General features: G+C 38.7%; 1 protein-coding gene across 2 annotated transcripts in view; it reads right to left on the bottom strand.

The window, feature by feature from the left end:
- Positions 1 to 226: 226 nt before the first annotated feature.
- vps50 (VPS50 EARP/GARPII complex subunit) overlaps positions 227 to 25745 on the bottom strand; it is a 120251-nt gene continuing 94732 nt past the window's right edge. For both annotated transcript variants that reach the window (XM_035906508.2, XM_006787678.3), the window contains 6 exons: positions 17839 to 17987; positions 13304 to 13400; positions 12488 to 12646; positions 8453 to 8574; positions 1808 to 1997; positions 227 to 1699 (listed from right to left, as the gene is read on the bottom strand). In XM_035906508.2, coding sequence (XP_035762401.1) covers positions 1580 to 1699; positions 1808 to 1997; positions 8453 to 8574; positions 12488 to 12646; positions 13304 to 13400; positions 17839 to 17987 — 837 coding nt within the window. In that variant the 3' untranslated portion in view covers positions 227 to 1579. The remainder of the gene's footprint in view (positions 1700 to 1807; positions 1998 to 8452; positions 8575 to 12487; positions 12647 to 13303; positions 13401 to 17838; positions 17988 to 25745) is intronic.

The following is a 25745-nucleotide window of genomic DNA, read 5'->3' as shown; positions in this document are numbered from 1 at the left end:
CACACAGGAAACCACATTAATTAGTCTGACAGCGTCCTGCTCCTGGCTGACTAAAACATCATTAGAATGGACAGCAGCACCGCTCAAAGGCAGCACTCATATATTCTGATTAAAGCAACAGTTAATCTACTAAAACTGCTGCGGTACAGAGATTGGAAAGGTTGGGAGTTATGAGCATGACACCAAATAGGATGAAACGAGCAGGAAAAACACCACAACTGGCATCGACCTTTAGTGTGTTTATTGCGTTAGAATCCTTGTGGTTCAACCTAAAATTCCAACACTGATTAATGATTTTTATTGATTTTTTTTATTTATTATAGTGCACTTGACCCTTCACATAATATGACAGTTTTAAATATTTGTTTATGCTTCAGGTGATACGTCACAACATACTGAGAGGTGATATGTTACAGTACACTTCCAGCAGTTATATCATATTAAAAAAAAACCCCAAATAAGACACGAAGCAAGAAATAAATACAGACATTGCTCAAACATTCACATTTACAGTATTCTTCTTGGAATAGTTGCACACAAAATATATACAAAGGTGAAGCAAAACCTTTGTTTGTTTTTTTTCTCCAGAGGAAGTTACGGTTACAAACATCTCTGCAAGTCCGTTCAGGTTAAACTATCGGAGCCTAACAAATTTAGATAAAAATGAGCCAAATTCTACTGCTCGTCCAAAAAAAAAAAGAAAAAAAGGATATGACAGATGGCAGATAAATAAATGCAGCTGGTGCAGATATAATCCAATCAAACAAATGCTAACTACAGCAATTTATATTACTTTCAGAATCATCACTCATTTAGATTCATCTAATTCATGGACAAAACGAACTAAACGACCAAGCAGAGAATCCAGTCTGACGCAGCAAATACCCCGAAGTGAAATAATCTACAGCGAGCGTATTGCCTGCAATAAGTTACAGTGAACGATTAAGGTCAACAATAACCCAGAACCACTGACTTTAGTTAACACATTCAGACAGTAAAGGCGTATTAAGATGTTCTCGTGGGAAAGCGTAACAACATTAAGAGTCAAATTTAGCCACTCGCACATGTTCACTGGCTTTTTTTGCGGAGGGTGGAAAGCCACAAGCAGCCGAGTGCTAAACGGACACACTGCATTACACAGCGAGAGTCTGTATGAGCAGCAGACAAACAAACTCGGGATCTTCAAAGAAACGTAAGCTGTTGCGGTTGCAGAATAACGTCAAGTTGTAAGAAAACATGAGGGCATGCATTCTGATCCGTATATGCATAGAATGCCTGCAACATGCTTGGAAGTAAACAGAGGTTTAGTATTTATGTATATCGGCAAATCAAAAGGTGCGTTCAAGCAAGCAGGAGTTAATTTTTTTTACCATGTGAAGACTAGATTAGCACATAATTAGCAATTAGCAGATAATGTACAGTATTAGAGCTAGTGCGCAATAGCTCTGCTACTTATTTCCAGCTTGCTAAATGCACCTTTTAGACTTGAAAATGAAGACATTCAACGCTGAGCTACACTCTTGGAGGGTCCATCTCTGTGGGATGGATAGTATGTTTGGGCTTCTCTCTGTGCATTGGTCTATCTCTTGGGTCTGTCAATGTCATCGATGGCTGCCAGAAGTTTCTGGCGAGCCTTTTTGTTTATATGTGAACCGAGACAAACGTTCACCAAGTTGGCTAGCTGCTTCATGGAGTACTCCTGCAAAGAAACACAACGAGTCGGTCATAAAAATCAAACACACGGTCTCGCTGTTTTAACAGAAATGGAGACGTATACTATAACCACCAGCCTGTGTCATTGTCTCACCCTGTGATTCTTGATGAACTGCTCCATATCATTTTCAGTCAGGTAATAGGCCTTAATGTAGGTTTCAACAAACTCCTTATCAGGGATGGGGCGCAGGTCAGTCAGCTTCTCCAGCTTCATCAGGAACTGCTGAAAATCCAGCTGCATCAGGGCCCGGCCCTCATTGCTGCATTTCTTTACATTAGCGTAGCTACAGAGGAGGACAGAGGAGCAGACGGAGAAGGACATTAGCATTGCCCTGAGTGCTCAGGTAGAGGTAAGTAATGACTGAAAAACAAGTAAATTCTGGAAGTCAATCCCAGTGGTCGCTCGCATGCATGTGACCTAAGGGCTACGATTAACATCACATATTTTTCACACTTAAATTCTCCAGCCAAATATCACCATGCTCAGACATTCTGCACTTCTTTAGACATCTCCAAGCACAGATCACCAAATGTCAGACAAAATCTGCCTTTCTTAAGTGCTCTGAGTGCATAATAAAGTCACAATGTACCTGAAAATGTCCAGTACTCTGGTGTGTGAGATTTGTAATAAAAAACCTTTCTTGTCTTTATTACACCCCTGGGTATATTTCATTTGAAGCTTTTTTTTTTTTTTTTTTTTTAAAAGTCAAATTCTTTGAGGGTATTAAAATTCAAAAAGTCAAAATAAACCCCAGCAGAAAAGTAAATGAGGCTTCTGTAGTTACATGGTAAAGTTTAACATTTTTAATCCATTTCAGTTTATAAGAAAAGTGTAATATGTTTAATAAAGGGAATAAAACGAGAACATTTACGCGATTACTTACGCGAAGTATATAAATTACATCCTTGTACAAATGCATAATGAGTCATTCAGTTTGTATGCTGGAAGTGTGATTTGTGGTCAGCAGGTTTTGTTGCTACAAGTCAAAACCTCTATGAAAACAACAGTTTCATGATGGAGTGTCTCACAATACTTCAACACTAAAGATTTTTATTTATATTAAGCGAGAAAATAAATTATAAAAAGACACAATGATAACACTGTAAATATCTTTGCAAACTTTTGTACAGTAATGGTTTCAGAGAAGCCATCTCTCTACTCCAGTGTTTAAAGTGTGCAGTCCAATTGCCAAAAAAGGGAAACGGAATACAAAATGACAAAATCATTACTACACAGTTACTGTAGTAGTTCTGTGTAGTACTGGACATGAGACATGTTTTGCAATTTTGCCTTTTTACATTTGCAATTTACAGCCTTTTAAAAAAATATATACATACAGTTCTTAATTTCCAGGAACTTGAAAGTTAGTTTTCAAGTTCTGCTGAGGCCTCTTCCCTCTATTCTATCACAAATTAGCCCAGGGTGTCAAACATAAGGCCCCGGGGCCAGATTTGGCCTGGCAAAGAGTCCAAATCAGGACCCACTCTATGGTTTTGGGAAGGAGGTCATAATTTTTAGACTATATTTTCTTGCATTTTACAGCTTCTGCTACATTCATACTACATCAAAGTAATTAAGTAACAGAAAAACAATTGGATGACCAAAGTTTCTGTCTTTTTAATATCTACTTTAGAAATTTGAGGGAGGAAATTCAGTAAGAAAAGAAAATTGTTGTGAATTAAAAAACTATCTCTTTTCTAATTAAAAGACAGTCTGGGCAATCAGCTACCAAAACCTTTTCTGTAATTTTATGCATTTATGTCTTTGAATTTAACTCCAAAGAGTGATGCTTTTAAATTTACTATAGCAGCTTTTCTCTATCAAGTAGAAAAACCTGAGACGTACAGTTAAAATTGTGCTTTTTCCCCCCTTATATTAAGATATGTCAGGATTTAAATGTGTAGTTCAACTTCTTTACACTGACAGTAAGGGGAGTTTAAGTTGTTACGCCCTAAGGCAACAGTTGTTGTGAATTAGCACCTTATAACTGAAACTGAATTGAACTGAATAACAACAAATTGGGCTGTATTTGAACACATCCCTGAAACTGAAACTGGACAGATAAGATGTGGAGTTGTTTCCAAGTGTTTAATTATTTGGCAGCTGGTCACTCTCAACTCTCAATTTGAGATCCGAAGGCCTGGAAGACCACATGAGACAACTACAGCAGATGATCACAGAATTCTTTCCATGGTTAAGAAAAAATGCTTCAAAATATGTAGCAAAGTCAAAAAGGAAATCTCGGGGAGGGATGTTTATCACTGATAAACTCTACAATCAAGAGATGCCATCCTGAATGTAAACAGAGAGGTGCTGGTACAAAGTCTTGGTGACACTAAAGAGCAGGAAGTCCAGATCATATTTTACCAGAAAACACATACAAGAGCCTGAAAAGTTCTGGCAAAAAATCTTTTGGCAGATGAAAAAAATCAACTTGTACTAGAATGATGGGATGAGAAAAATATGAAGGAGGAAAGAAACAACTCAAGATCTGAAGTTTATCACATCATCTGTCAAACATGGTGGAGGCACGTTATGGCACAGCTGTGCGTGGCTGCCACTGGGACCACGTCAATGCTAGTGCTGCACGATTATGGCTAAAATGACAATCCTGATTATTCTGATCAATACTGATATCACAATCATTCATTATTTTCCTCCAAATGTAAAAAAATTGCAGTAAAATAAAATTAGTATTTATTCACATAAATTCAGTAAATCTCTCAGAAAAATACCAAATATTAACTCCAAATTAAACAAACAGGGTGTTGCTTTCACTTTTAAATGGTGCTTAATTCCTGTTAATTAACTGAGATGATATTTCTGTAAGTTTTATAATATTTTACAATCGGTTCTCTTACCAAAGTGTCATATAGTAAGTCTGATCTTGTGATAATCCAAGTCATGTCATCTTAAATTTAATGGTTTTATTTGGTGTGATTTTACTGCAGAATATGCTGTTGTTTTATAAAAATACTTACTATACTACTTAATATTAGTAATAATTCTTATTTACTTATTTATGTAGGATTAATTCAATATTTTGCTTTATTTTTGTGGATTTGGATGAATATATTTAGTGTATATTTTTAATTCTGGAATCAAATTTGACCGAAACCTGTTTAGAGTTCCAGCTGTTACATACGTGTGTTTTTACAGCATTTGTATGCGTGTTTAAGGGTGTTTGCATTCGGGCTCTTTCCCTTCAGTATTACAGTAAATCGGGTTGTTCCACACGGCCTGTGGTGTTGGTACATGTGTGTGGGCCAGAGTACACATGCATTTCAGTGTGTGTGTTTGTGTTTCATGTGTTTGGCAGCGAGCACTGTTGCGCACTGGCAAGTCGGACTGTGACATCTCCAGTACATTAACACTCCACACAACACATCTGCACTTTGCAAACTCTCCCCGTCTCACACTTCAGCTTTTCTCTCTCTCGTTTCCATTTTCTCCCCTCGCCTTCCCCGTCTCTCTCTCTCTCATCATCATTGTCGTTCTCCCTCTCTTTTTCTTGTCAAACCTGCCAGAGTTTTTGGTGGCGAGTGTTTGAGCTGCGGCTCAGAATGCTAACGGAGCGGTTTTTGCGAGTCTCTGAGGAGACAAGGACAAGCGCTGGACAGAGAAAATTAATAACAGACTGGGGCAGTCGGAGTACAAACAAATAAATATGACCGCTCTATCTCGTTGTGCCAGAGGGTTGGGAGATGTGTGTTTGGAGGGTGTACTGGGAGAACCAGGCAGGCGGTCGGCAACAGCAGCTTAAATTTGCCAAGCATTGCAGTCGTAATGGGCCATTTGCTCATTGGAAAGGGTTCAAAAGTTCTCTTACGCAACAAGAGGAAGAGCGCTCAGCAAATGTGTAGGGAAGTAAACATGTTCCCTTCTCTTTGTGGATGAGGCCGAGGCAGATGCCTCGCAGTCGATGTTCTCCCTCTTATTTAAAACACTTGGAAAGAACAAAGCCACTTAGAGCAAGGACTTGTTTTTAGCCCGAACTGTGTTCCCTGGCTTCAACACGGTTCAGCGTAACCTGCTTTGAATTTGTAACCTGGGATAACTTTGACGTCAGTTGCAGTCCCTTCATATTTCCGATAAAATGTGTGGAACTTCACGAGGATTGTCAGCTGCTTATTTCTTGCTTCGTCACCGTCCAGTCGGCGTGACTTGATGCTGCTGTGCACCCAATCTGTCCGATCAGAGGGATTTATCGCGCCATCCATCTAAAAACAAACTTCACACATATGCTCCGTGCATGAGCCTGAGAAAAGCGACAGTGGAGGTGCTGAGAAAAACAAAAACAAACCCAAAACCCTGACAATCTGTCACCTATCACAACCTATATCGCTCCCTTGCAAGGGCGAAAGTGGTAAAACGCATTACAAGAGATGTGTCAAGAGCATTCTGCGGTTTGTGTGAGTGGCCTGTGTCAGGTAATCCCCTGATGGGCATTTGGTGAGGCTGCAGAGATGTGACTGCCAACATGAATAGAGGAGGCGATGGCAGCGTCGTCGAGTGCTTTTTCTCAGGGAATATCTCTGAAGGAACCAGACACAGTTTTATGGACGGCAGGTCAATTTCTCTGCTCTTCCCGCTGCTTTCACAACACGCTTTGGGAAGAATTTTCGTTTTAAATTTATGACATGCAGATGTTTAAACTGGGGAGCAAACACAGAGAGAAATAAATAAAGAAAGAGTCATTCTTTTGAGAAGTGTGAGCCTCAAATCATTGAGGCAATAGCTCATCTCATAACACAAATTGAGTGGCACTATTAATGACTGTAACCTGAGAGTAAAACGATCAGTTTTAAGCAGAAAAGAGTAAAAAGCACCGAGGTTAAAGGAAAACTGTTCCAGATTAAAATAGAATTTGCAAAGAGGTCAGCGTGACATCTCAAAAGAAATTCCAACAAACCCAAAGATGTTTATACTCGGCTTGTATCCAGAAGGTTGTAATAATAATAAAAAAAGTCAGCAGAGATTGATGAACCTCAGTTTTTTAACCCTTTAATGCCAAGTGTATCACACACTACATTGCCAAAGGCATTCACTCTTCTGGGTTCACACACATGAACTTGAATGACATCCCATCCTTTAATCCGTAGGACTTAATATAATGTTAGCCCACCATTTGTTAGCTATAACAGCTTAAAGTCTGCTGAGAAGGTTTAGGAGCATTTATGGGAATTTTTTACTACTCTTCCAGAAGCGCATCGGTGAGGTCAGACACTGATGTTGGATGACATGGCTTGGCTCGCAGGCTCCAATCCAACTCATCTTAAAAGTGTTCCCTCAGGTTGAGGTGAGGACTCTGTGCAGGCCAGTCAAGTTCTTCTACACCAAACTCCCTCATTCATGTCTCTTTATGGATCTCGCTTTGTGCACTGGTGCGCAGTCGTGTTGGAGCAGGAAGGGGCCATAAACAAACTTTTCCCACAAAGTTGGGAGCATAAAATTGTCCAAAATATCTTCTTGTGCTGAAGCATCGAGAGTTCCTTTCACTGGAACTAAGGGGCCGAGCCCAACTCCTGAAAAACAACCCCACACCATAATCCCCCCTCCACCAAACTTGACGCTTGGCACAATGAAGTCAGACAAGTACTGTTCTCGTGGCAACCACCAAACCCAGACCCGTCCATTGGGTTGTCAGACAGAGAAGCATAAGATATGTGTTTTATTGTCAACGGTTGCCTGTAGTGCACAAACTAATGAAAACGAATGAGAAAAATTGGGGCATGGATGGATGACGAATGCTTCAGTGTTTCTTTCTAAATGCAGTGGTTTAAAAGCAGAACTGTGTGGTACCTAGCCTGGTTACACAACTCATACAAATAGTTCAAAAGTCTAACACGAAGATTTTGCTTTACACTTCTTTCCTCCTTGTAGTTCAGTAGCATACAGCATTTACTTCAACTGCTTTGCATTCACCTGTATATCCTAAAGGAATCTTTCATACCCGGATTTTTTCTGGCTTTAGGAAAGGCATGATGCGGATCGTAGGAGGTGGGTGGATACACATCTAAGCACAACTGGTTCATTTAAAGTTCAGGTATTAATTCTGCCTGAACCTTATTTGACAGAAATGTGTGCTGCTTTGCTCATATTTCAAAATATTTGATGGACAAAGATGTATCTTACTTAAAACTGTTTTTATTAAAATGACTTTCCTTTGACCGAGGTTTTATTGTAGGTGTTTTATTCACTGATTTTAAGATGTATTTCTTAATTACAGTTTTTCCACAGTTTGAGTGGACACAGAATCTGTTTGGTATGGTATAATATTTGTGCAGAGAGACAAAAACAGCCCAATTTCTTTCGGGCAGATGGCAGCCCGACTCAAACTGGGATGTGCACTTGTTTCAGTAGATTTGAGGAGATGGTTGCTGCCAGTGGCAAACAGCCTGTAGTACTTTTTGCTGGAGGCAACAGCGAGTCTTCATATGAATCTCTTGCTCATGTTAAAGTAGAGAAACTGAGTGACAGACTTCTCTAAACTGTCGCTGCCACTGTTATAGGTTATTTTTTCTGTGAGCAGCCAATAGCAGTATGATAACAGACAACAGCACTTTTCATAAAGCAGCAAATGACTCACAGACAGACTCCAAGTGTGCGACGCACGGCTTTGAGTCGGTGCTCCATGCAGATAGTAGAGGGGGGAAACATTATGTACAAAAACAGCTTGTGTTTTTTATATTTAAGGTTTAACAATAATTCACTGCATACACTTCTTAACTTTCTTACCCCTCAACAAGAGTCCTGTTGGCCAAACGGATGCAGTGTTCCCACAGGACGTTGGACACAGGCAGGGGGATGCGCACATGTCTGGAAACTTCGCCCAGCCGCTTGTTAAATTGCTCAAACTCCTGATGAGGCGGAGAGAAAGAAAAGGTGAACACATTCCCGTGAGTACAACACGACGCAGCAGAAACACAAATCGCTGGTCCAAAAAGTATATCTGGTTAGGAAAATATTTTATACAATTGGTCATATTTCGCTAAAAAGTACCATAACTTTCATATCAACATATAAACAGCACGCGGCTCATTAAAAAAGGCATTTTAATTAACAGATTCCTATATTTCTATATTACTACAGCTACAATTAGGTCTAAACACAAAAATCCCACTATGGACACTACATTATTCAGCCAAACGCTTCCACCTAACCATCACAGATTAGCCAGAAAAAGAAAATAACGTCTTAAAATGGATTATGCAGAATTTTAGGTCTCTACTGTTTCTACAATAAACACAAACAAAACTAAAGAGATGAAAGTTTTCGACATTTTTCTTGCATTCTTGTTCTTCTATTGTGTATCTACTTGTGCATTTCAAAGATCCATCATACATTTTAAATATAAAATAAACAGAAACTTGCCCTTTCTAAAAAAGATGACTTGGATTTGGTATCACACTGAAGTTGGATGAAAGTATGTTTCTTTTTCATATTTAAGCTTTAACGTGTGTGAAACTATTCACCTGGTTTAGACTGTTAAAGGATATGATGCAGCTTGTTTTTTAATAAACTAAACATTTGTCCCCTACCTGCAAACTTTGGTTTCTAGAAACCTCCAAATCTGCTGTCAGAGTAAGACTTACAAATAATTACGGGACTTCCAAGTATCTGTCTTTCTATGTTAACTTGATCTGCATGCACTCCAGAGAGCATAATACCAAAACCTTTGAAGGGCCTCGCTCAAATAGTTTTCCAGATAGTAGATTTCCGAAATGGCCCCTCAACACAATGACACTAGAAAAAAAAAGCGTCACTATCTTTATCCCTTAAAATGACCTGAAATTTTGCATAATTCTGTGATGCTCAAGTTTTTTTTATTTGCTTTTTTATTCGATGAACTGAGATGTAATGGCCTTGTTGGATTCTAACTGGAAGACGTAAACAAAACAAAAGGTTGTCATGAACAACACTTACACGCTGCCTCAAGAAACAGCATTTGGGTTTTCCTTTAAACCATTCAGCTTAAATTATACATCCAAAATAGTGATTATAAGTAAATCAGATCAATCTCGGCTAAATTATTGTTTTTTTCCACCGGTGTAAGCAGCCGGCAGGATGTGTGGGTTACTTTCCTGAAACTCTAACAGAGCTAAGTAATAATTCTGCCGTCTGCACTGATGGAAGCAAAGCATGCTGACGTACAGTAGTGAAGAGCGCGGGGGCTGCACGTATGAAGCTGTCGAGCCACAAATCATGCGCAAAAACAAATCATTTGGGCGCCGGTGAATACTGTACTCCAGTCTGACAGCATCCCAAGGTGAATGCAAGCTCTAACAGCGTGTTAGCAGTCATCACACCACCGCTATAAGCGCCACGGTGTGGTGCTTCTTGTCTGTATGCATAAAAAACACACACGCACGCACACACACACACTCCAGTTGTATAGACCAGTATCTAAAATGTTATTCTGATTCATTTTATGTTACTGCCTTCCAAAAACAAACTGCAGTACCTGAGTAAGTATGTAAATATGACACATGCAGATTAAGAATGTAAATAAATTCATAAAATATGCAAGTATTAAATTACATTTTTAAATTGCATCATCCTAAAAAAAAAATTAACCTGAACCTTAATGCATGTTCCCATTAATTTTACACCCTGAAATGAAATGTTACTCATTCACAGCCTCACAATAGACTCTGACTCAAGCATTTTGTCAATGAAGTCATTCTGAGGCTTCGGCATGTCTTTGCCACTTTATATGCAAATGAGCGCCATTGTTGAATGCTGGGAATCAACCTGAATTCATGAATAAAATATTGCTGTGTGCGCGCTACAACAAAACTCAGCACCACTTATTTCAATCACGTAACATAACCCGCATGCATTATGACCGTCTTGACACGATGACGGGGGAGGCTATTAGTACCTGATGGAAAACTACACGCGTATACGATGTCTGTCCACGTCTGTCCGAGTCACTAAGCGTTTCAGCCATCAGCTTTCTAAGACCTGATTTGCTGCGGACTCTGTTATGTATGATTTTGCCTCTGCTTGATGCTGCTCTGTTTATGGCTTCGCACCGCAGCGAGCCCCTCGCACCTTTCTTTCTCTTAGTGTCAGAAGCAGGAAAAATGTGTCCTTTACCCCGCCATGCAAGTTTATAAAAGAATAAGTAGCCAGCATGAATAAAGACACACATTTAGAAGAAACTTTCTCATTCTAAAAATACTTCTGGGAGCAGTGAGCTCAGATGTCTTTAACAAAGTAGAAAACTTCAGGAGAGATCTGCATTTGGCTCTTAACAGCTCACCCATATAATAAATTATTCACCCCCATCCCAAATAATTGATATTAAAGGTCCCTGAATTAACTTTGAATCAAGGAGGAGAACAATGACCTTCACAGTTTCAGACTTTAAAGAAAAAGAGCTAATGCTTAGTGTACTGATGGCAGAAGGATAACACAGATGATTTTTTATGAGTGCAACAAAGACACAATGTGTGGAGGGGGAGGGATGCCTGCTAGATAAAAGTAAATCTAATACAGCTGCTTTGTGTTCTATTTTTGTGTAGCGTGGATATTGCATGACACTGGGAGGACACGGTATCTGTTTGGGAAAAGTAATAAGCACTGAGATCTTTGTGGACTTTTCTTTGCTATAAAATGCACGAAAAAGGAATAAAAGGTTTTAAAAAGGGCACCGAGTAGTCTCAGAATCATTTATATTCACCTTGCTAAGTCAAGAGTCTTAAAGATATGAATGATGCAGAAACCCTAATGAGGTATTTGCATGATATCTTTATGAAATGTGAGTAAAAGCTGCTTCAACAATGTCTCCAGCCTCGTCTTTGAACACAAGCTGTTTGCATTATTACCTTAAGCATCGTCACAATGACTGAAATACTGTATACAAAGCAGTTAAAGCCAGTTATCAGATGTAATGTCGGGTTTGTGCTGATGGAAAAGAAAAGCGGCTGCACGCATGCCGACAGCGTTATGAAATATTTGTGAGATTTTCTCTATTGATTGACAGAAACAGGAGCATCAAAGTTCAATGACATGACAGTAGGTGACCTCAGCATTATAGAGCACTTTACTTTCAGCTCATTGTTTTGGTTTTCAGTGCAGCCACTAAACCTCTGTGGTTTTTTCACTCTTCACCAGAGAAATGTGGCCAATGTGGCAAACAGAGTAAATATTAGACTTAAAAAAAAAGTCCACTTCTTAATGGGAGTGATGCAAAGCTTCACATAAATATGTGTACTTGAGAAATTCCACACTGGGAAACTGAGAGAGCAGTAATATATAATTAACAGAAACTTGCTCTTTAAAAAAAAAGAAGAATGAAGTTGATTTGGATTTATTGAATATCATATTGAAGTTGGATGAAAACACTGTTTATTCCATATTTAAGCGTTAATATGTGCAAAACCCTTAATTGGATTTAGACTGTTTTAAAGAATATGATGCAGGTTGTTTATGAGAGGCTCTAAACAAAATCTCAGTCCCCTACCTGCAACACTGTGGTTTCTACAGGACCTTCAAATCTGCTGTCCTGTCACAGATCTGACATCCAAATATTTTAGGGACTACAAGCATCCATCAGTCTATGTTAATGTGAGCTACACTCATAAAGCCATCATACCAAAAGCTTTAAAGGACCTAGCTCAAGTAGTTTTCCAAACAGTGGAATTTTGAAGTGATGGTCAGGTGGGAACTTTTTGTATGCTTAATAACTTTAGCTTGTTTTTGTCCCTGGTGGGTAAAAAATAGGCTACAGTAACATCAGCATTCGCTTTTCTTATTCGTCATTACCTTTAACAAGACATCCACATATACATTGTGCTGGGACATTATCTCCCTAATGTCCCATTTAACTCCGGCCATCATGAGCAACATTTGTTCATAGTCGATGGCCTTGGCCGCCACGATCCAGTAAATTGGTTTCCGCAGTTCGCTGGCTGTAGACACCGTCTGAGTGCAGGAAGGAAGGATAAATATATGAGAGTTCGTGGATCATTATATTCAACATATAGATAAGGTAATTTTCAATTGCCTGCTATTCTGCAGGAAGAACAATGTTACGGATTAAAGTTTCCAATGAGCGAAATCAGGACATGACATTCACTTGATGTTTTTGGTCAAACAGACCCGTCTCTTCATCTGAATTTCAAATGTCAAAGAGACAAAAAAAAGAAAAGAAAAAGAAGCAAAGTTATCCATGTGGGTTTGAGTTGGTTTCATTTGTTTTAAAAGAAAACAAAAGGGCACAATTACAATTAAGCAAGTGGAGTGCAGGTGGGAGGGGGAGCACATCCACAACAGTCACACAGCATATTTCACATTGTGCCTTAAATATTAAAAAAAGTGAAATCCAAAAGAAAAACTCATCGTATAAACCACATATTTAAGTGCAAGTGTGGAGAAAATCAATTACAAATAACAAAAAATAACATAATCTCAGCCTTACAAGAGGTTAAAATAAAATAAAAGACAAACGGTTTTCTACAGCTGGAGACGATGTCTGATATAACCCAACAGCTGTAGCTGAGAGTGATGACATGATCAGTTACTGTAATAATTGAGGCCTGTGCCCTCAGAGGAGGCATAACTGTATAAACCAAACAATACCTGGGAATAAAACTGCTGCAGGAAGGGCTTCTTGGCTGCAGGCATCATCGTGTCCAAGTGGGACTGCAAGGACTCAAACTGCTCTGCCAGAAACACACTGAGACAACCAAAGAGAAACAGCCTTTAAATTCTGCCCATATGTTCTGAATCATTCTGCTTGTGACACATAAGAAAAGGCAATTACGATGTGTTGTTTTTGTGTTATTAAAAAGTGACAGATCTATTTACAAAAGCTCGTATTACTATTACAAAGTGGAGTAACTGACCATTAGAGAGAACATCACCTTAAATCTCTGTTATTCCTGAACAACAGTAAAACATCTCAAATGGAATAAGAAGGTTTTTTTTACTTTTTTGTCTCCCTTGATTCTTCTGATCCATTAATTGGATCAAGATTTTAGTCATATGTGCTTAAACCTTCTGAGTTTCCAGCATTTCCTGCTGTTTAATCTCATTTCTTCCCTTGTTGGTCACGTTTTGATGAAATAAACATCAGATTTGATTATTATAATGTGAATTATGGAGTCAGCTGTAATTTTGCTGTAAAAACTTGTCTGACTTCCAAACCTTTAAGTCTCACCTCCCAAAGCAAAGTATTTTCACGTCCGACAAATCGAGCAGCACTTATATTTGTTTTTTGGTTTTTTTTGACAAGGATTGGATTTCAATTATCCTTGAAAAACACTCAGACCAAAAGAGGTAGCAGAGAGAGAAATACAGGACAGAAAGAAGAAGAAGAAAAAAACAATCAATGCGTTCAGAACTAATATACCCCCTTTCCACTCTGTATCCAGCACTGACTAAATAAAGACCTCTTGACTCAGGCTGATCGATGGCTCTGAAGTGTTACAGTGCATGAAATAAAAAGTGAGTGAACATGTTTATGTGGGCTGAAGTTTAGAGTTGAGTCCTGACTTTAGGACTTTAGGATCATTAATTAAAGAACAACAGGTCTCCGCAGAGCTCTTAAATACAGCAGGAAAAAAAAGAGAATAAAACAGGACTAAGACACCAGTCCCAGGTGGGACCTCCAGATTCTTTTGCTGTCTCTTGAACCTCTGTTTGGGTGTGAATTCACACACCAATGAAGTGAAAAAAAAAGCTGTCCTTAGACTTGCAGACGTCCCTCACTGCGAGCTAAAGATAACCTGTCGTTAGCTGATAAATAAAATCAGAGAACTAAAAGTCAGAGGCCACAGAAGTGACAGTCACTAAATTTACAGTTCACTTAGATTTCTGCAGTGTAAAAGCAACAAATATTGAATCTTCACAAAATGTATAGTTGGGGGTCTCAAGTGTCAGTGTGTAATTACGGTCTAATGACATAATCCACTGTAACCTGCTCTCTACTGGAAGAAAATCTAAAGCACACGAAGTGTACAGACATGATTTAAAGTACAGTGCATCTGCACTAAATGCAGCAGACATGTTAGCGTACATGTTTACATGTTAGCGTACATGTTAGCGTACATGCACACTCACTGGACCTTTTGTTTGGTTCACCTTGCAAATATCTGTTTTGACGCCACTTTGACTCCAGAACTAATTCTTCATAGCCCAGATTCAACAAAGTGCTGCAAACATTCCTCAGAGTATTTGCAGATTTGTCAACTGAACATCCATAATGTGAATCCCCCATTCCACTACATCCCAAAGGTGCTCTATTGGATTGAGATCAGGTGGCCATTTGAGTACAGTAAACTCCTCGTTTAACATTTGTGTGTTCAGAGATGCTATTCTTCTTCTCATTATTTCATTTACCGTTGCCTTCCTATCAGGTTGAAGCAGTCTGGCCATCCTCCTCTGACCTATGACATCAACAAGGCATTTTCACCCAGAGAACTGCCGCTCATTGGATAGTTTTCTTCCAGACTATCTCTGTAAACCCCAGAGATGATGGTGTGGGAAAATCCCAGCAGATCAGCAGTTTGTAAAATACTCAGAGCAGCCAGTCCGTCACGTACTAAGTCACTTGCATGGTATGATGCATTGTGTAATCAGCAGATTCGATATTTGTATTAATAAGCTATTAAATAGGTGTACCTTAAAAGGGGCCAGTGAGTGCATCTGTGTCATTATTCTTCTAATAGACTCTTGCAGCTATAAATGTAATTTTTTTTAGATAGGGCGCTTAGGAAAAAAAGATAAATTGCATTCAATTTGCATAATATTATCATCCAAACCCAAACAGAAACCTTTATTTTAAAGCATAATTTAATGTTAATAAATTCACACTAGTTTGGACACTGTATAAAAACAGAATGCATTGATTTGCAAATCCCATAAACCCACATTTTATCAACAACAAAACACAGAAAATATATCAAATGCTTAAAGTGACAAAATGCACCATTTAAAAAAAAAAATTAGCTTGTCTTGAATTTGATGCGAGCAGCACTTCTCAAAAAAGCTGGGATAGGGGCCATGTTTACCACCGTGTAGCATCCCTTCTTTTAAAAATAGTCGTCATCATAAACATCTGGAATCTGATGAGAGCAGCTGCTGGACTTTTAGGAGAGGAATGTTGTTCCAGTCTTGTTTGGTAAGATTCAAAAAACTCAAAACTCCTGGGTCTATACCGTATTTTTTGACATATGATGCTCCAAATGTTTTCAGTTTGTGAACGGTCTGGACTGCAGGCAGGCCACTTCACTCCCCACTCTTCTACTATGAACTCCTGCTGTTAGAATAATTGCAGTATGCAGCTATTACTGAAATACACATGATTTCCGAGCTCATCTGGACGGGAGCATATGTTGTTTTAAAGCTTGTATGTATATCTTTCAGCACTGATGGTGCATTTCCAGATGTGCAAGATGCCGATTCCATACGTGCAGATACACCCCAATACTATCAGACGCCCAGGCTTAAAGTGAGCACTGATAAGAAGCCAGATGGTCCCTCCTCTCTTTAGTCCTTACGATGCACCATCCATGTTTTCCTAAAAGAATTTCAAGTTTCAACTCATCTGAGCCCAGAACAGTTTTCCACTTTGCCTCAGTCTATTTTAAATCATCTTAGCCCAAAGAAAAGATTTCTCCAAATGCTCTGAATCTTTTAATGATATTATCTACTGCTGATCTTTAAGTTTTCATAATTATACATCAAGGAAAGTGAATCTGTTCTACAAGGCTTTTTTGCAATATTGGTGAACCTCTGCCCATTTTTATTCTTGGCATCTCAGAGACGTTCCCTATATACCATCATGTTACAGACCTGTTGCCAATTAAGCTGCAAAATGTTCCTCCAACTCTTTCTTTTTAGTACCACGCTGTTAAGAAGTGTAGCTGCTTTGTGGGTTTGTGAGATTTGCAAATCACTGCATTCTGTTTTTACTTACGTTTTAAACACCGGCCCAACTTTTTTTGGATGGGAGCGTAAAAGTACCAGAGAGAAGATTTTTTTTTGTGTCCGTTTGTTTTCATAGAGCAATGAAAGTCGCATTAAGGTGAGCTGGAACAGCTTGTGTTTACCTCAGCAACATCATCATGTGCTGTGGAGGGAATAATAAGAAAAAAGAAAGAAAGAAGAGAAAGCACACACTGCACTTCAGAGTCACGCTTGTATAGATGCAACACCTTAGCAGCAGCATAGAGAATGAAAAACTGATGGTCAGTTTGCTGAGCTTTTATCTTTGATTCTTCTCACACATGATTGCTGTGTTCACTTTCTTTTCTCTCCCCGAGATTTTCTTTGAAATGGGACAGGCTGAGGATGCTAAAAACACACACAAACTGTGAGCTGTCTTTTCTAAAAACACTATTTTTAGATCAAAAGCATAAAAAATAAAACCCGACCACCAACACCCTCAACAATTTCTCGCAGAATTAGCCTAATTGCACAGAATTAGTCTGCTTTGGTCCTTTAAACTTTACCTACACTAAACACTTTAGCCGTTTTGCTTTCATTCTTCTTCGGATCTTGTTGCCTGCCTCCAAAACATGAAACCCTTTTTGTGAGCGAGTGTAAGCCTACTCAGCGTTCTGGCAACAGCCTTGTCAGAGCCTTTGGTTTACAAGACTTTCATTATGAAGCTGTTGTTGTACAACGCAGACCTCTGAGGGCCCAAGTGCTGTCAGCACTGATGATAGCTTGACCTAATTATGCACGGGGGCACCAGTGTGTAGTGTGAATGTAACAGAGTAAGACAGAGAGGGAGGGAAAAAACAGAGTAGAGGAGTACAAAAATAAACTGGTTACTGAGTGACTGATTGAGAGAGTTTAAAACATATCAAATTAGAGAAAGGAAATGATTTTGGGGGCGCTAAAATGTGTTGCTGCGTGTGCAGGAACACAACGCAGGCAGGTCTAATCTTTGCCGGCCAGTGTGTGGAAAACTGTGTAATGACATTATCGCCATCCTGACACGAGGCAGTGAGCGAGAAGCGGCCTCTATAACTTGATCAAACAGAGTGCTTTGATGTACATAACTGTCACGTTACATCGCGCTGCCAGGACACACAAGCGATGACATAAAGCACGCACTAATGTCAATGTAATATAAGGAATACTTTAATGTAGTGGTGTGTGCTTACAGAGACTCTGTGGCCACCACCCTTTGTGCCAGCCCGTAGAGAGTCCCGCTGTTAGTGAGGACCACCAGCTGGCTGAGATGGGGGCTGGGCACCTTCTCCTTCCTGTCCTCTGCTGGGCCGTGCACCCCTGCGTTCTCCCCGACAGCCTCCTGAAAGAAACACAGGTGGACGGGCAAGTCAGCATGCGCAGATCAGGTCAATCTTTAGAAAACTAACACAAAGGAAACAATGTAATATCATTTGAAGCAGAGGGAAGCGCAATCATTTCCCTGCTAATCTCTCCCTCAGTGTATGTTGTCCTGCGATCACTTTAACATTTAATCTAACATAAGAGCAGTTCAGACGCATTGTCTAAAGTGCAATCAACTTTGAGGGACCCGGTCACAGCCAAAGCCCACACACAGTAAAGTTCTGCTGACCAAACACTCCTGAAGCGGCAGCATTAATCGTCTCCTCTCCATTTATCACTCATTTTATCCTTTCAATCGAAAAACTACTGAAAGAGAAAAAGAAAGGTTTCAACCCGGCTCTCTTCCAATCAATCACAATAATCAGCATCTGCATAAAAAACAATAAAGTAATGTCTTGGTGGCGTAATGTATTATGTTGGCACACAGAGCTTTGTACTCTGTGACTGCAAAGCCCCCTGAAACAGCTTCTGGCAGATCAATAGCAATCACGCAGGTAATGAACAAATGGGAGCCATTAATGCTGCACCGTATCGTCCACTTACGCACTGCCGGCCAGTGCAGTCTGGGTCTAATATTGTGTACGAGCAGTCCTATTCCAGAAGAGCGGTGGAAAGCTTTTATAACCGAGGTCCCGCCAAGTATCCAGAGTAGAGACAAACTGTTGTAGCATGAAGATTAATGAGTAAAAGTAAAGCAAATGGTTACATCACTTCTACGTTGTCCAAAAAAAGATGGCAAGAATTCGTGAAATGTCAAATCCTGCCTGATAAAAGACCTTCATGCCACTACTTTATTATCACTGATAACAGATAAAAAACATTCAGTAACAGCAGACAAATAACCATTTCTGAAATGAAACAGTGTGTTACACAGAGTGACGTGCTCCGTATTAAAATGCCAGCAGCGGCTAAAACGGGCTGTAACAGCTCGGCGTACGCACTGCTGCAAAAATGCACAGAATGCAGCTCTGTGGACAATTTATGACTCAGACCAGCAGGAGCTATGCTGTCTCCCTCAAAGTGATAACTTCAACCTTTATACAACCTCCAACTTATCTCTCCGCATTCAATCAAACGCACAGTGTTGCCAAAAATCATCATCGGTCTGAAATTGACTCGGGGAGATTAACAGTTGATCTATATTATTTTACAGCAGTGGGGATCTAAAGGTTTCCCTGCGGAGACTGCAACACATCGCGGGAGCGGCTCGAAATAAACATGATTGAATTTAATTGAATACTTCTCAGCGCAGATGGTGGAATTAAATAAGCCTTCAGTAACTAGGTAAGGCTAAAGTTACTCATTACGTCTTTGTTAGAGATTAAAAGATCGGATAAAGTTTTCCCTGAATTATTAAACCTGAGCTCAAATTGGACAGCAAACGAAAACAAATATGACAGTTAACATTTTTGTTGCATAATTCACAAACGGCACATTTCCTTTTTCTTCTGTAAGCAACCAAAACACTTAAAAACTGAAGAAATAATGCACACTGATATTTAGTCAGCCAAGGTCTTTCTTTACTTTGCCAAAAGGCTGCAGAGCGTTCACCAAAGCAGCCACACTTTGGCCTAATACAGCTGTGAATGCAGTTATTCTAAACTTGGGGAATCGGAAGAACAATTTGAGCCCCAAGTTAAAGATGCAGTCCTCGTTTACTGAGTCATTTAATCACACATTTAATTTAGTTCCTTGAAGGGTTGATATGCATTAATTACTCTTTTTTTAAATTATGGCTGTCCAAGGCTTTTTACAATGCACAGAAATGCTTAACAAATTTATAAGTTTGTTTTATATTTACTGGGAAAATAAACTGAATTCCCATTTTAACACACAAATTTGAGCCGGCACACTGGACTTGTCTGAGAAGTCACAAAGTAGTCAAGCACAAAATCCAACCACTGAAAATAATTTTTAAATAACTTGAGGTTTAGTTATTTGTCTGCTTTCATCATTTTGATTAAAGACCACCATAAAACACAAAAAAAGGACATTGATAAACACCAGTACTATTAATTGAGGTTAAACCTTACACTGGGAGGGGTCTAATAAATGTTTTAAGCACTATATGCTGAGAAAACTCAGTTTCACATGCTTAGTCATGAGTTACAATTTTTTGATCTACTAAATGTGCTTTAAAAAGATACAAAGGCATCTCGAACACTGCAAAGGGTTCAAGTCGCCACAATGAGCACAGCTGTCAGCATTTTAAACACGTCCCTGCACATAAACATGACAAACGTGTAATGGTTATGGAGTTAATCCAGAAAGGCCATTACTGCCCTCTTCAAACTACAGCAAATGATGTTAACAATTGGAGCGGGATCATAGCAAAAAAAATAAATAAATGTTTCGTTGCAGTGGCCAGCAGCCATTAGTACGTGTGATGTTGCCAGATCCTACAGGAACTTGCACACAAACATGCAAACGCAATAAATATTCCCAGAAAATCAAATAAAAACTATTTGTGCAGTTGTTTTCTTTTGTAACAGCAGATCTTATCATATCAGCAGCTGGTTGTACACTCACGTCAAAACGCTTTACTTTACTTGTGCTCCAAAATGCAGCTGCTTTCTCTTTGTGGAGTGTTGGAGCTTTTGAATTCATGCTCTTTCACTTGTTTCTTCTTTTATATCTGCGTCTGCAGTGTTGGGAAAGCTGTGCTTGCGGTGGGGGGGATGGTGCCTAAAAGGATTTTCGGTACAAAGAAGTGGTGTAAAAAACACCTCTTTATATGTAAGATAGCCTAACAGAGAGAAGTGAGCAGCATGAGGACTTTTGCCAGTCAGCAAAAAACAAATCCACAGGTTTACCATGAATAAGAACATTTCAGTGCTACATTACAGTTGTATACAAGAACTGTACACTGTCCTTTGAATGAATAAAATAAATCTCAAGCTGCATTAGTTTGACATTAAAGCAAAGTTTGGTTTGGTCTATTTTTAATGACGCTACATGACGCTTGACCTTTCGTTTGTTGTGCCTTTTCAGCATAAAAACAGGCTTCTGAAAGACATTTGGGAGAGAAGTTGTGTTTCATTTGCAAAGTCATGCGAGTCTGCAGGGATCCTCCAGGTAAAAGCAAAAAGCTGGGCTGAAAAGAGAGATGTGGGGGGCGGGAAAGGACAAACACAACATCGATGACATTTAGGAATTTATGTGTGTGGTTTTCAGAATCTACAGCACAAATTTAATCAGAGACGTGGAACAAACTTGGGGAAATCTCACTAGGGTTTAGGGTAAAATCTTGCCCGACCCCCTAATGTTTACTGGTTTCTAAGTGAAAAGCTTACGCTATTATTATTACATGTTTACAATAGCAGCAGCATTTGATTGTGTGTAAGAGCAAGACACATGATTTCCCAGTGTTATTGTCCTTTGGTAGCCTTGAATATTTCAATCCATTGTTAGGGATAAACATGCAAATTATGTCTGATGCTTAGGAAATCATTTAGCGTGATAATGTAATGGATACAAACAGATGCATATAATCAAAAGACATCTGTTTGTTTCCAGACAACAGAAAGCTCCTTGTCATACTGAACCGCTCTGTCACAGAGCTACGACTCAGACACAGTAATACGTGAGGATGTTAGCAGCTGCTGCATTTATCAGAAAACAGATAAAAATACAACTTAAAGATATGAAGACATCAACCCTTCAGTCATCATTACGGACCTACTGTAATCAGTTGTTGTGTAACTTGCGTTTTATTTGATACGCTCGGAGATAAAAACCACAAAAACAATGATCCCTTCACTTTTATGATGGCACTCAAAATGACAGACGGCTTTAGACAGATAAAAGCAAAGTAACACCATGTGTCTGCTGCATTGCCAAGTATGAGAGAAATAATGCCATATTGGATAAATTAAGAGTCAGTGATAGATTTTTCAACGTCATACGAGGGGCTGAAGGACGGAGGGTGGGGGGCGCTTAGCTGGATCTTTCCATATAGCGTGACTTATAGTGAAGAGGTCATACTTCATTTGATTCATATCCTGCAGCTGCTGAAGGCATTTAGGAGGAGTTTAGATATTTCTCTGATGTCCCACTGAGACAAATAGTGAAACTGCATTTTCATAATGAAGTTCAGAGTGTAGATGATGTAGACCAGGAGTACTCTGCTCTGCCTGGAGGCCACTTTTGCAAAATGACGCCAGGCCAGGAGCCCGTTAAAAACAATATTTACCCCAAAATCAATAAATAGTACAAATTCCATTACTCACCTCAACCTGTTAGCTACATTAACTTGGGACAAGGAAACAACTATGCACATGTGGCTGATAAATATATTTTTCTGCATTTAGCAGCTAAGTATGCATCTAAATTACTAACGCTTTGAAAGTGTTCATACAAAAATTATATCTGGATACCCTTCAATCAATTTTTTTTAGAGATTTAATAAATAAGCCAACATGGGATGGTGGGCCTGATTTGGCTGGTGGATCATTGGTTGATTATCATCAATATAGAAATAAGTTTTGATTATTTTCACCATTTACTATAGTGGTGAATGGCATTTTCTGGCATACTAATCATAAAGACCAGTATTTGCAATGGAAATATTACTTTAATTAAAAATCAGCAACTACGACAATCTAAAAAATGTGTCATTAGGGAAAAAATAAGAAAACCAAATAAGTAGTCTATCTAGTTAGTAAACAGTCTAAATAAACACAATGACTTTACTGGACGTTGGGTTTTAATAGCATTTTAATATTTAAAATGCTAAAAAAAATTGATAAATTATGCAATTTTGGAAAAAAGGTTACATTTTTTATCTCAGTCTTACTATAATACAGCAAGACTTAGTGGCACACAGGTGCATCCAAGGCCCTTAAAAGTTCTTATCTACATTACATATTATGAAACATATACATAAGAAGGGATCATTTTAGCCCAGTGGCAGGTATGAAAAAAATTTATTAAGAAAAACACCTTATAAAAGCTTCCCATCATTTCCATTTCATGTGTAATGCTTTATTTATATCCACTATTATAAATACACCATGATGTTGCCTGGCAACCACCTAAGGATTCACTAGAACAACATTTATAAAGTAAAATTTGGTAACTGTAACTACTGCATGACTTACAAAGTCTGTATCCAAATCCACCAAATGATCAGAAAAATGTTGAATAATAACCAATTAATCATAACAATATTTTAGAAGGAATTTAAAATCAAAACAAATAAACATATTTGGAACATGGCTGAAGGTTTTGAGTAATAGATTGCATTAGATAGACGAATAATAATAATAAAGAATAATAAATATATAAATAAATAAGATTAAAAATGACTTTTGGAGGAAGTAATTGAAATATTTTCACTCTTTTTTGTACATTTTACTAAATGACTAATAAAAAAAATTATTTAGATCCACTGATTACCAAAATATTTTTTTGTTCATGTTATCTGCAGTAACACTAAACTGAACAAGACTAAGAGCTACAAGACGAGGTTTTCTTCAATATAATAAACAATACAGAGTCAATTTATTGTTCTTCTCCTCCACTATGAGAAAAGAAAAGAAAAGATTGGACAAATCAAAATAAAAACGAATCGCGTACTTGCTGGTTGCATTAAGTTAATTATAAAAACCATCTGAACTTATCTTTCTGTGGAGAAAAAAGAAAGTGTTGTGAGGATCCAAGCATGGTGAAACAGCTCTGCTGTGAAAGCCTGAAATTGCATTTACTGCAGTTGTCACAGCAGTCTCAAAGTCAGAGCCAAAGGCTGAGTACACACTGTTCACTGAGAAGAAGATCTTCACAAAGCACACAACTTTACAGAGGACATTTTTGCATTTCCCGAGGCAGCGTTCTTTCTATACAGCTGACATCAGTTTGGTAGGAAAATACGCTTGTTTTCGTTTTTCAGCGTGAAGACGTTTATCTGAGTGTGCTAATGTAAATGATCGTTGAGCTCTGACTGTTATACCTGGGAAACTGGAATACAACAGGCAAATATATCATTAATCAGAGCAGTAAGTGCTGGCAAACAATGAAAGACAAATGCTGCATGGAAAGTTATTTTCACTGCAAGTCTAGACCATTTTGTCACAGTGATCACTGTTAGCCCTCCATCTACACAGCCCAGCTGTACAATAGCTATGGCAGGGGTGGGCTGAGCCCATCAGAACGGGCGTCTTGCCCACCAAATCAGACTTTAGAGGGAAAAAAAAATTCGTCAGTCAGTGCTAAAAGAGGCATATAAACTTATGACTGTGTGGGCACTTTTTACAGCTTGCATACTCAAGTCTAACGTGATCTGATTTACATATAAATAACATTCAGAAGCAGACAGCTGTTCCTCAAGTCAAGGCAGCAAATAAAGCACACACACATTAAACTACTAAAAACAAATAAATGGCATCTTTTAATGGATATCAAACTCTAACGTATGCAAATCAGTATTTGTGTTTCATTTTAGAGTTCCTGTTTACCCGTTGTCGCAGCTTTTGTGCTGGTTACTCGTGTCGTGATGCTCTGGCTAAGCTAACATGGTCACATTCACTAAAAATGCGCATTTTGTTAAATGCGTCTGAGATTTTCCCTTATATGTAATTTTTCTAAATAGCTGCAGGACGCTGAGATAGAACCCGCGAGCATGCATTAGCGTTTCAATCTGATGTGTGTTATGACGTTAAAATGTTGTACTGTGTCCTTTTTACAGTCTGCCTCTTTCCAAACTCCAAAATAATCTGTGCTTCTCTTTCAGAGGATAAATGTCTGGCCTGTGAGAAAACCAAATCTTACAGCTGCTACATGCTGCTTGGAACAAATTAGTGTTTTAAAGATTAGTTTAGTCAAGACTTTATGTACTGTGCTTATTTTTCACATCTCGGAGAGAGAAGACGCCATCATTTGAACCGGGACTGAAACCACCAACCCGTGGGATACTTGTCAGCTGCTCTAACTTTGGGTTTTTGTCTCGCTTAAGTTGCTCACTTATTATTTCTAGCTGCCCACCCTAACACAGCAGGCTAGAGCCAGTCCTGCCATCTACTATTAGGCTGCCTACATATCAGGCAGCTGTAGAGATGCAGGCTAATATGACTCATCTTACAGCATTGCTCACAAACACTGTATTGTGACTTACCAAAGGAACGATCTGTCGTCAGCATGCAAACCACCATCAAACATTAAAACGCAAGATTTGAAACATCTATTACCTGTCAGATAATTTATTGGTGAGTTTATGTGAGAAACAGTGAAATGTTTTTCAAATAAAATAAAAAATGCTTATATAACCATATTTGCAAAAATCACAGCGTGTAATAGGCACAGATTTCTTAATAAAGTAAACCAACAAGCATACAGGACCGTTTAACACTGGTGAAAGCGGCATTAAGCACTCCGCTCACGCCCACTAGCGATTGCTACTGCAAAATGCAGAGTTTTTTTATTACCATAAAGAGCCAAAAAGGGAGCTGGAATTTTGTCAAAACTGTCCTCTAATTAATTTTTAGAAAGAGTTATTCAATGCACATTCCTCAGCTCAATTAAATTAATCTACTGTACATGAACAGGCTGTTTGAGTAATGAGCCCTGAATATTTTCATCTAACAGTTTGGGCAATCTAAGCAATTATTTAAATTATTTTAATCAGGACAACTGTAGCAGGAGGTCTTTGTTGATAACAAAATAATTAAGAACTCCCTTGGACTTGCACCTGAAGGAAATGTGGCCTAGTTTAACTTTGGTGGTT

This window comes from Neolamprologus brichardi, chromosome 22 (genome assembly GCF_056152115.1).
Source record: "Neolamprologus brichardi isolate AB-2024 chromosome 22, ASM5615211v1, whole genome shotgun sequence".
In the NCBI taxonomy this organism is placed as follows: Eukaryota; Metazoa; Chordata; class Actinopteri; order Cichliformes; family Cichlidae; genus Neolamprologus; species Neolamprologus brichardi.
Note: the sequence above shows the minus strand (reverse complement) of the source record. Positions and strands in the feature narration are given on the sequence as shown.